Source organism: Babylonia areolata, chromosome 3 (genome assembly GCF_041734735.1).
Source record: "Babylonia areolata isolate BAREFJ2019XMU chromosome 3, ASM4173473v1, whole genome shotgun sequence".
NCBI lineage: Eukaryota > Metazoa > Mollusca > Gastropoda > Neogastropoda > Buccinidae > Babylonia > Babylonia areolata.
The window spans coordinates 64,560,793-64,572,912 of record NC_134878.1 but is presented as its reverse complement, the minus strand read 5'-3'; the positions used below and the strand labels follow the sequence as shown (position 1 = coordinate 64,572,912).

The 12,120-nt window shown below is 43.5% G+C and overlaps 1 protein-coding gene across 3 annotated transcripts in view; it reads left to right on the top strand.

Moving 5' to 3' along the window:
• LOC143280203 (nipped-B-like protein A) overlaps positions 1-11,252 on the top strand; it is a 58,979-nt gene extending 47,727 nt beyond the window's left edge. For all 3 annotated transcript variants that reach the window (XM_076584822.1, XM_076584819.1, XM_076584821.1), the window contains 11 exons: positions 221-394; positions 1,006-1,060; positions 2,385-2,520; positions 3,580-3,687; positions 4,817-5,026; positions 5,826-5,978; positions 6,408-6,528; positions 8,066-8,180; positions 8,743-8,917; positions 9,521-9,718; positions 10,659-11,252. In XM_076584822.1, coding sequence (XP_076440937.1) covers positions 221-394; positions 1,006-1,060; positions 2,385-2,520; positions 3,580-3,687; positions 4,817-5,026; positions 5,826-5,978; positions 6,408-6,528; positions 8,066-8,180; positions 8,743-8,917; positions 9,521-9,718; positions 10,659-10,886 — 1,673 coding nt within the window. In that variant the 3' untranslated portion in view covers positions 10,887-11,252. The remainder of the gene's footprint in view (positions 1-220; positions 395-1,005; positions 1,061-2,384; positions 2,521-3,579; positions 3,688-4,816; positions 5,027-5,825; positions 5,979-6,407; positions 6,529-8,065; positions 8,181-8,742; positions 8,918-9,520; positions 9,719-10,658) is intronic.
• The last annotated feature ends 868 nt before the right edge of the window (positions 11,253-12,120 follow it).

The window sequence follows — 12,120 nt, the reverse complement described above, 5'->3', positions numbered from 1 at the left end:
TTCTTCCTGTGTCGGCACTATGAGTACATGCTGGGCAAACTGGTGAAGGAGATGTGTGGTGTGTCATTGTAGGGTTCTTCCTGTGTCGGCACTATGAGTACATGCTGGGCAAACTGGTGAAGGAGATGTGTGGTGTGTCATTGTAGGGTTCTTCCTGTGTCGGCACTATGAGTACATGCTGGGCAAACTGGTGAAGGAGATGTGTGGTGTGTCATTGTAGGGTTCTTCCTGTGTCGGCACTATGAGTACATGCTGGGCAAACTGGTGAAGGAGATGTACCACGACTTCCTGACCAACGACAACGCCCCCATCAAGCTGAGGTGTCAGGTGCTGAAGAACCTGCAGCTGTACCTGGTGGAGGAGGAAATCTCCATGGCCAAGTCAGACGCAGAGTGTGAGTGCACGTGGGGCTTGTTGGAAGAATGGGAAGACTGAAGGGATCTGTCTGTGGAATGGGTGGTGGGAGAGTTTTCACTGACAGGCACAACAGGTGGTAAATGCAGAACACTTTGAATCAGATTTTCCAGAGTCTGAGTCACCTTACCTGGTGGGCTAACGGTGGAGAATTTATTCCTCTCCCATGTCAGGAGATGTGCAGGCTTGCTAGCACCTGAATCACCTTTCATGAGTATACTCATGCAGAGGATCAGATGCATAATTAAAGGTCCCTTAATCCATGTCAGCGTTCAGTGGTATATGGAAATAAGAACTTACCAGCACGCAATCCTCAGATATAGAGTATGGCGTCCTACATGTTGGGGTAAAAATGGCCATACATGTGAAAGCCCACTCAAAGATATATGTGAACATGTGAGTTGCAGCACACAAATATGAGAAAGGAAAGAAAAGAAAATTATAGTTGTTGATCTGGGCCAGTTTCCAATGGTCTTGGGGGGAACATTGCTGTGCCAAATCAGATCTTATTGTTTACTGTTTGTCTTCTGCTGTGTAATGGTGAGCATCGGTTAATGACAGCTGATATATATAGAATTGTTTGTGTTTCAGGGAAGAAACATGCGAAGCAAGAAGACTTGAAGGAAATGGGAGATGTGCAATCAGGGTAAGTACAACTAATCTCACAGCTGTGAAAGCACACTTGGATCACATACTTTGCTTTCCTATGCACATGATAGTTTTTGTTTTAAGTCTTGCCTTCAGACATGTTTGTTATTTTATAAGACTTTAGTGTTGTGCTATTTTGAAGACAGGCATGCAGATGACAGATCACTGTAGATGTGTCTGTTACAGAAGTGGTCTCCACATTGTGTTTATCTCTTCCTTCTCTCTTTCTCACTCTCTTGCTCCTGCAGAAAATGATTCAGCAGCCTGAAAATGCTCATAATAAAATCAGCAGAGTACTTCTACTTTCAGGTGTATGTGGTCATGGTCAAATACTGTGTTGGTCTGAGTAAGTTGTGAATTGCATTTCAAAATCTTTTTTAATTACACACACTTAACCGTGACCCACTAGTGCAGACTCCGGCAGGGGTCTGACATTCCTGTCCTGTGCAAACTACTATCCACCTATGCGGAGAAAACAAAAGTGGCTACGGCCGATAACCTCCCGGAAGTAGGTAACCTCCCCTTTTGTGAGTACTTGTCCACAGCATGACCAGTACACTGGTGCATCAGCACCCAGTTATGATGAACTTGGTGTATTGGTGTCCACAGTATGGCCAGCACAGTGGTGCATCAGCACCCAGTTATGATAAATATGGTGTGTTGGTGTCCACAGCATGGCCAGCACAGTGGTGCATCAGTACCCAGTTATGATGAACGTGGTGTATTGGTGTCCACAGTATGGCCAGCACAGTGGTGCATCAGCACCCAGTTATGATAAATATGGTGTGTTGGTGTCCACAGCATGGCCAGCACAGTGGTGCATCAGCACCCAGTTATGATAAATATGGTGTGTTGGTGTCCACAGCATAGGCAGCACAGTGGTGCAGCAGCACCCAGTTATGATGAACGTGGTGTATTGGTGTCCACAGTATGGCCAGCACAGTGGTGCAGCAGCACCCAGTTATGATGAACTTGGTGTATTGGTGTCCACAGCATGGCCAGCACAGTGGTGCAGCAGTACCCAGTTATGATGAACTTGGTGTATTGGTGTCCACAGTATGGCCAGCACAGTGGTGCATCAGCACCCAGTTATGATAAATATGGTGTGTTGGGTGTCCACAGCATAGGCAGCACAGTAGTGCAACAGTACCTGATTAATGTGTGATAAACATGTGTGTTGGTGTCCATGGCATAGCCAGCTCACTGGTGCAGCTTTAACTAACGTGTGTTTAACCTGGTGTGTGCTGGTGTCCACATGGCCAAGTAAAGTGGTATGACTGTACCAATCTTTCGATAAACATGGTGCGCTTTGGTGTCCACAGCATGGCCAGCACAGTGGTGCAGCTGTACCTGAAGCAGGTGCTGGAGGCCTTTTACCACGACCACTGTCAGGTGCGAATCACGGCTCTCAACGTTGTACAGCTTATCCTACGTCAGGGCCTCGTCCATCCCGTCCAGGTCAGTGCACAGTGTGTCTGTGGTGACATTGTGTGACGTGTGCTGTGGGTTGTACCCACAGTGAAGTTTGTTTCCTGTTTGGTAATGATGATGATGCAGAGTGATGCTCTTCACTTCTCCCGGGCAGGGAGCTAATGACTTTGCTCTTTTTTTTTTTCTTCTTTTTTTTTTTTAAAGAATGCATTAAGTGCATCATGCTAAAAAGGCTTGTGCACACACAGCCACACAAGCAAACACACCTGTACACATCACCAGCTGGAGTTCAAAAAGCACATTAGTCAGTAAGATGGTAGGGGAATCCACTTGACAGACTGGGCGCTTACCTTCTGCTTATGTTTTTTTGTTTTTTCAGGAATTTTCTACACTCTAGAATCGACAGACAAGCAAAAGGATTTTACAGTGTTTTGTACCATGTCTTTTTTTTTTGTCTTTTTTTAGATATATATATATATATATCATCTCTGCTTTTGGGTGTGGGGCTACAAGTAAGAACTCCTCAATCTGAATACATGATTCACTGTGTATCTTGTATATCTTATCTGCGTTTAGTTTCAGTTTCAGTCTGTGTGTTGTTTATGTACATGTCATAGCTGCTAAGCACATGTGTTTTATTGTGTCTTACAGGGTATGTACATGTCATAGCTGCTAAGCACATGTGTTTTATTGTGTCTTACAGGGTATGTACATGTCATAGCTGCTAAGCACATGTGTTTTACTGTGTCTTACAGGGTATGTACATGTCATAGCTGCTAAGCACATGTGTTTTACTGTGTCTTACAGGGTATGTACATGTCATAGCTGCTAAGCACATGTGTTTTATTGTGTCTTACAGGGTATGTACATGTCATAGCTGCTAAGCACATGTGTTTTACTGTGTCTTACAGGGTATGTACATGTCATAGCTGCTAAGCACATGTGTTTTGTGGTGTCTTAAGGGTATGTACATGTCATAGCTGCTAAGCACATGTGTTTTACTGTGTCTTACAGGGTATGTACATGTCATAGCTGCTAAGCACATGTGTTTTACTGTGTCTTACAGGGTATGTGTTTCTGTTTCAGTGTATGCCTTACCTGATCTGTATGAGCACTGATCCAGAGAATGTGGTTCGCATCAAGGCAGACCAGCAGTTGGAGGAGATAGAAAAGAAGTACCCAGGTTTCACACATGTGAGTTGTCCTTCCCTCTGTGGATTATTTATTCTGTGGTGTGTGTGTGTGTGTGTGTCTCACCCCTCCACACCCCTCTCCTGTGACTCCCTATGCTGCTGTACTGTTTCTGGCACAAAAACTGTTGTCCATCCATAACACCTTCAAATCAAAATTGTGCTTTTGAAATGCTTGCATTAATCCATTAGATTGAAGCTATCCACATTATAGTGTTGCCATGGTGCAATAACCAAGATGTCCACATTTCTCACAGCTCCAGAAAGACGTCTTAGCTACACTGTCTGGAGGAAGCTCAGGTTGTTTGCAAGACCCTGGCTTGCGATCTCTTTCTGGTTCTGGCCACTTCATGAACACTTTGTAAACCATTCTTCTGGCTTCTCGTATTCACTTTTAAAGCGCAGGATTTGTCCTGTTACCTATGTATCTCAAGTGCTTGAAGAAAAAAGCTGTCATCTTTGGATTTTGTGGTACCTGCTTCAGTGTTGTTGGAGGAGGGGGGGTGGGGGGGGGGATCTGTAGGGAGATTACAGCTTGAACAATTGCATTGCAGCTGTTAACACTGAATTAAGATACAGATTCTGTGAAAATGATTTCCCTTCGTATAAGACCTTCCATATCCATATCTTGCCCAAATGAATACTGCAAGCAGTTGTTCAGACATTGAAAAGTATGTTACTTATTCATTTGTATCATTTGAAACAGTAGTACATTACCTCTTCATTTATATGATTTGAAAGCGTGATACATTACTTCTTCGTTTGTATGATTTGAAAGCGTGATACATTACTTCTTCATGTGTATGATTTGAAAACGTGATACATTACTTCTTCATGTGTATGATTTGAAAACGTGATACATTACTTCTTCATGTGTATGATTTGAAAGTGTGATACATTACTTCTTCATGTGTATGATTTGAAAGTGTGATACATTACTTCTTCATTTGTATGATTTGAAAACGTGGTACATTACTTCTTCATTTGTGTGATTTGAAAGCGTGATACATTACTTCTTCATTTGGATGTTTTGAAAGCGTGATACATACCTCCATTAGTATGATTTGAACGAGCAGTGCACAGTGAAGTTCAGGCAGAAATACCAGAGTGTATTCCTTTGCTGTTGTGTCCAGATGAAAGCTCTGCAAGGTATCAAGAACTCGTTCCGCCTGCAGCAAGTGTTGAACAGGAACAACCCCCTGGAGCCCATCCGGGGCTTCCGCCAGACGGAGGAGGGTCAGTTCCAGGCCTTCAACGGCTTTCTGTATTCTGTGCTGCGCTCCAACCGCTCCCATCGGCGAGGCCTGCTGACCTCCCTGCTGAACCTCTTTGATGACACAGGGGTAAGTGGTACTGTTGACTCCCTGCTGAACCTCTTTGATGACACAGGGGTAAGTGGTACTGTTGACTCCCTGCTGAACCTCTTTGATGACACAGGGGTAAGTGGTACTGTTGACTCCCTGCTTTGTGATCATTGTACTGTATTGTATTACTCTTTTTGTCACAACAGATTTCTCTGTGTGAAATTCAGGCTGCTGTCCCCAGGGTGAGCGCGTCACTTCACCAAGAGCTCTACCCCTTTTTTTTTTGGTATTTTTTATGTGTGCAGTTTTATTTGTTTTCCTATCAAAGTGGATTTTTTTTCTACAGAATTTTGCCAGGGACATCCCTTTCATTGCCATGGATTCTTTTACCTGCGCTAAACGCATGCTGCACATGGGACCTCGGTTGATCGTCTCATCTGAATGACTAGCATCCAGACCACCACTCAAGGTGTAGTGGAGGGGGATAAAATACTGGCTACTGGCGACTATGGGATTGGAACCAGTACACTCATTCTCTCACTTCCTAGGTGGACACATTATCTCAAGGCCAACACTCCACATTGCGTATCATACACATTGTTAGTATACTCAAAAGGTATAGGGATGAATAAGGTTTGTGTGTTTTTTTTGGAATTCATGTAAAATCCTGTACCACTTTTTTCAGTAATAATTAGACTTTTTTTATTTAATACTGTAATACTTGTTTTGATTCTTTTCTTTTATAGTTTTGATTGGGAAGGTAGTTCATCCAGACTTTGAGCTAGGAGATATACAGCAGTTGACTGAACGCCCGTTGATGTGTGTGGTTGGTGTTCAGTTGCAGAAAATCACGATGGGGGAACAGGTGTACGTGGCGGACAACCTGGCCTTCTTCCCCTTCCAGGTGCAGGACGAGCCACTGTTTGTCATCCACCAGATCGACATCATCGTGTCTGTGGCCGGGTCCAACCTCATGCAGTCTTTCAAAGAGGTCTGTCTTGGGGGTTGTCTTGCTGTCCTCTCTCCTCTTTCATACACATGTCCTTGATACAACTGTATGTAATAGTTCAGAAATGAAGGTTTCATGTCGGTTTTCGATTCCACATTGATATGAATATGAGCAATTTGCAAATTTTTTAAAAAAAAAAAACAACAGATGTTTAATAGCTACAAAGCAGTAGCTACAAAGTAAGCGGAGGCTACTTGGAGTAGTATTTTGTGCAGGACAGAAATCAGACCCCTTCTGGAGTCTGCGCCAGTGGGTCAAAGAAAGTGTATTTAATTAAACTTGCAGGGGAGGGGGGGGAAGGATTTGCTGTTAGGTCTGCCAGGCTTGATGTACTGAATGCAGTACTTTGGTGTAGTGGAACCTGGTTGATGTTTTCAGAGGTGACAGTGACAGCAACCTGTTGTTTTCCAGAACCTGGTTCCCAGAAACCATGGGGAGCAGAACGGCACTCACCTGGAAGCTCTCACAGACGAACAAAAACAGAAACTGGCAGCAGAAGATGACGACGATGACGATCCAGAATCTCTGATCAGTGAGTCCCAGTCTTTCTTCTTGTCATCCTTCTGTGCTTTGCCTTAAAGCCTGAACCGGACTATAAATGGCGGGCGATTTGAATCAAGCCAGTTTCTCACCAGAGTCTGACACTGTAACGTCGGTAAAGGTTTATTCAAAATAAAAGCCTAATAAAGCTACGGTTTGGCTTCATTTATGGCAGAGAGCGAGATTTGCCTAGCAGCTTCCAATCTAGACCTGAATTGACTTTGGAAAGTACAAAATGTGTCAGCTACACGTAATACAAAATTTGAATGCAGAGAAAAGGGGCGGAGCTAGAGCCGTTTGTGTTTGCGCTAGACGTGTCTGTCAGATAAAAATAGCACCAGCACGTGGTACTGTCCGGTGAGAATTGGAAAGCATGCAGACAGCCCCTCGACGTTGGCAACCGTAAACAACCACATTGTGTGGCAGGAGTACACGGATATCTTTCGCCGCTAACAGTGAGTCGGTCTTTGTTTTGCTTTCACCTCCCACATGTTTACATTTCTACCGGACACGTGCTCGCGCTTTTTATAGATAAACTCCGCCCCTTTCCCTTTTATGGATAGGCTCTAGTGCGCATGCGCAACCGAAACCTTGCTCTCGGGAGTTAAGACTTTAAGTGGTGCACCTGATAGGTAGTCACAGAAGATCAAAATGCAAAACTTTTACTTGTTCCTTTGCTTTACAGGATATTAAATGCAAACCCCACCCTCCAACACTAACCTTCTCTCTCTCTCTCTCTCTCTCTCTCTCTCTCTGTCTTACATTTAATAAGAATGATAATAGATAGTACTTTTATGGTGCAAACTCCCCATATAATGGGCTCTAAGCGCTTCACATGAAACAATACATATGCACGAGTACATAATAACATACCTCTGCACATGAAAAAACAACACACATATATGTATATATACACTAAGTCAGTACTACAAATTGCAGATATGAACAGTCACACACACACACACACACACACACACAAGACAAAACATGCCAACACAAGCGCACATTTGTGGGGTGGGTAGGAGGAGGAATGCAGACAATTAACTATGCTTCATCACATTCAAAGGCCTGTTTAAAGAGGTAGGTTTTCACTTTTGTTTTCAAAGAGGACAGCATTAGTAAGTGACGGAGAAGAGAATTCCAGACAGAAAGTGCTTGATGCTGAAAGGCCCTTGGGCCAAATTGTGCTTAGGTGAGAAAGGTAAATGATTATGTATGCATTTCAGTATTTATTTCCATGCAGATCTGTGTGTACCTAAATTTCAAAGGTGAATCAGTTCTTATTGTTAAAAACTGATATATTAATATAGACGTCAGACAGTCCAAATCACTGATTTTCAGGTATGATTGAAATGTTTGCATCACATGAAGTTGATAAACAAGTTTATCCATGACGGAAAAATGAATGGCTGTAATTTTTTTTTCCACCTCAAAGTTTTGAAGTTTGTGGATGTTGGAGTTGTTTGCATCCTTGTCCATGTAAATTGTGAACATAATCTTATTGTCATGACTGTGCGTCTTTTTTGCAGCTCGGTTACCAGACGACATCAGTCCTCTTCAAGACGTGATGCAGCAGTCTCAAGGCTGTATTCTGCTGTTGGTGTTAAAACAGCACCTCAAGGACATGTACGGCTTGACAGACAGGTAAACACCTCCTCCCTCAGCTTCCCATACATTGTTGGCAAAGTGTGTGTTTATAAATAGAACTAGCTTTCCTCACGTTGTTGTGTGGTGTGTATTGAAGCCAGCACTAATGTTCCTCTCATTGTTACATGGTATGTATTGATACCAAGGACTTATTCTGAGGTAGGTGGTACATAGCGTGGGGGTTTCACAATATTATTGATACACTGAATCTGGGCAGTGCTTTTTCTGAAAAGAAAAGGGTGTGAATGTAATCTGTTGAAGATCGACCATTTGTGGCAGTTTTCATGAAATGCTCGTCACAGTCAGTGTCAGAAACTGCTGTTGATAGGATGTGAGAAATGGAAAAGCAGGCCATGCAGGAGATGATTTCTCTTGTCACACTGTGTGCAGTACTTCCATTACTAAGTTGTACAGGGTGCAGTAATGGCTTACTGTTTGGACTGTAAGCAGCCCAAGAATGGTGGGGGAGATATCGCTCAACTTTGTTTTTTAATTCCCAACCAGATAGTTTTCCAGAGGACTGTGCTGATCTCTCCCTGTGTGTGTGTGTGCCTTGCAGCAAGATACATCGATACTCCCCAACAGAGGCAGCCAAGGTGTTTGACAAGCCGCTGAACAGGAAAAACATTGTGCGCTTCACGCCCCAGCACACGCTGGACCAGCTGAGAGCCGTGCACGACTCGGACCTTGAGGAGGAAGAAAAGCGACAGAAGATTGTGGATGAATATCTGGAGGTGAATAGCCCGCTCTCTCTCTTTTCTCCCTTCATTCCTTCCTCACCTAGAGGCTTCTTGACCCTCTTCCCTATTCCTCTCCATAAAGCAGAGTATGGACATATGTATGACTGAGTGTTCCAGTATCACAAAAGTACAGTCACTCCCACCCATGTATTGGTCCAGTCAAGTCCCAACACTCAGCTTTTATCATAGATTGACATTAGTTTACAGTTGGGCCAACAGCAAAGTGAGATCTGTGTTATCAGTGGAGAAGGAATATTTACAGTTAGTCTTTTGTGAAGGACTGTGACTCTCATACTAGGAGACAAAAGTGCTGCAACCTTGGGGGCTAGTTGGCCTTTTGGAACCACCCCAACGCTGACTGCCCTAAAACCCTCTTGGTCGAGAGAGTGAGGATGTAACTTGGGCAAGAAGCTCTCCACGATAATCAAATTCTAGCCCAGATAGTTGGGACAGCAGTTGCTTCCTCTGCTGTTCTGATGGTCATTGTCAAACACAACTGGCTATCATAGATTTGTCCAAACAGGCTGAGTGTCAAGAAAGACATTATGGAAACAGCGTTGTCACTCATTTCTTTTCCTTTCTTTTTCCCCCTTTCAGTTCCGTGACCTGATGATGAGCATCGACCCAACGGATGACGACGACAGTGGCGACGAGCAGCGCAGCACAGGAGCGGCCACCCCTGTCCGGAAGTCTCCAGGTCACGATGGGGATGGTGGGGACGCTGAGCGTGGCGCCATCATGGTGGATGGAGTGCCAGCCCCTGACGGCAGTGTGGGCGATGGTGTTGATGGCATGGTGAGTGGCGCTTTTTTTTTTCTTCTTCTTTTCCTGCAGCCCCATATGGGGGCCTTCGCATGCATGGCTATTTTAATTACACATACTTGGGCTATTTCTACCCTGTCGATTGGGAAGCCATACTCTGTATTTTTTGGGGTGTGCATGCTGGCTGTGTTTGTATTTCTTTAACCCACAGAACATTGACATGGATGATGGGATCCTTAACATGCATGCTTGATGTTTTGCATTTGGTTACACACAGAGGGGATTCAGGCACTATTAGGTTTGCATATGTGTTAACTTGGGGGATTGGGAAAAATTCCACCAACGATCCACCAGACACAGGATTTGAACCCAAGACCCTTAGGTTTTAAGTTCAGTGCTTTAACTAATCGACTGTCTGGCTTGTTAGCTAACATCTTTCATTATTACCAGTGTGTGTGTGTGAGAGAGAGAGAGAGAGAGAGAAAACATGCACAAGTGTGTGAACCTGAGTGTGTTTGTCCACAGCTTGATTGAAGTACAAATTTGAGCGTAGATTGCTCCCTAAGTGTAGTCATTGGTGTATTGGGTACCAACAGTGTTTGGTTAGACTTCATGTGTTCTTTAATGTGTAATGCGTGTGACATTCCAGACATGGCCCTTGGTTTTAAGCCAGGTTCTAGATACCATGGGTGATTGTGTGTTGGTGTTGACAGGATACTTTGATTGTTAACGTTTGATTTGTTATCATTTTTCAAAGATTTTTTATGTCTTGTCTTTTGGATGTAGATAATATTGTCCTCTTTGGATGGCACTGCTTCTCCCTCTCTCTCTTCTTTCCCCTACCCCTCCCTTCAACTACACTCTCTATTCTCCCTTTTTCCCTGCCTCTCTCCCCTCCTGACCTGGATCCTTGATCAGTCAGAAGTCAGCAGCCTGTGTGTGCCTGTGTCAACCTGGTGCTGTGTGTTCACAGGAGAAGGGAGTCAACTCTGTGGTCAACAGCACCCCCAAGGCCAAGCTTCCCTACTACTACCACAAAAGAGAGCGCACCACCCCACACCACAACCGCAATCGGACTCCCAAACTCCTCATGCAATCCTCCACCCCTAAACCCGTGCAGCCCAAAAAGAAGCGGAAAAAGCGGAAGCGCATGGATGGTAGTGACGCTGATAGTGATGACGACCCCGACTTTGTGTTGTAGAAGCTGGTTGTTGTTAGTGTGCTGATTGTTGTTGCTCTTTCCTGCGGTCGGTGTGTACATAGCTGCATACGGACACCACTGAGCCCTCATCTCTTTCTGCTGGCCTGTTGAGTGTGGAGCCCTTGGGACTCCCGTGTTACTGTTCACGTCTTCATTTCTCGGGGGCAGAGTTCTGTTGTGGGAGCGACTGGCTGCGACAGATGGATGGGAAATGCCTGTATTCACTCTCGCTGTTGTCTGGTAGTGTGTGAGAGAGAGGAGAGAGAAAGGGAATTGAATTTTATCTGTTCCTTCACGGTTCATTCTTTAATGGTTGAAATTCATTTTACAAGTTTCTGATTTTTTTTTTTTTTTTTTTTTTTTTTTTTTTTTGCCATACTGATGATTGTACAAAGCAGATTGGACTGGACAAACTAAGTTGTGCAGTGTATATTCAGGTGTACTAGTAATGTATTTATTACAACTGAAAGTTTTCTATTTTTGACGGTGTTGAAAAGACATTTCCTGCAGCAAACATCTCGCTCATCTCTCTCTTTGTTCCATCTCTATCGTTGTTCACCATGTGCATTTCTCATGTCAGAACAAAACAAAAAAAAATCTGCAAAAAGTGATTAAAATTACAATATACTTGAAGATGGGTTTGTATTTCTGTTTTGCTGATTGATTCTGTATATGTTTGAACACAAGTTTCCAGAGTACTGCTATTCAAAGCATAGTCTGACTTGCACAACAAAAAAAGCGAAAACATAATTAAAATCCAGGTCAACAGAATGTGGTAACAACATTATTTACAAAGACAATACAATTTTACTCTCCATGAGCTTCAGAGTGGTTGGAGAAATGATAGGCCACATGACCCAGGCAGCATGAAATGACAAGCCAAAACACACATGCCACAGTTCAGTAGGACCACATATACTGCATTAAGTCCATTGATATTATGTACATATATCTTCTGATACCTTAATAAAAATAAAGTAAACAGGTAAAGGTGAACCATGTGAAGGTTACTGTTATACCTTTGTGCTCCAGCTTTCTAATTAGAAGGCTAGTGTTCATTACTCTCACTTTTTTCCTCTCTCTCACAGATACACACACACAACGCACACACATGCACACATTTTGTGTCCAGGTATGTTAAATCCCCACCACTTTGTTTTTTGTTGTTGGTTTTTGTTGTTGTTTTTTTACTCAAAATCCAGACCCTCTCAAAGGAGATTTGAAACAGTATAAT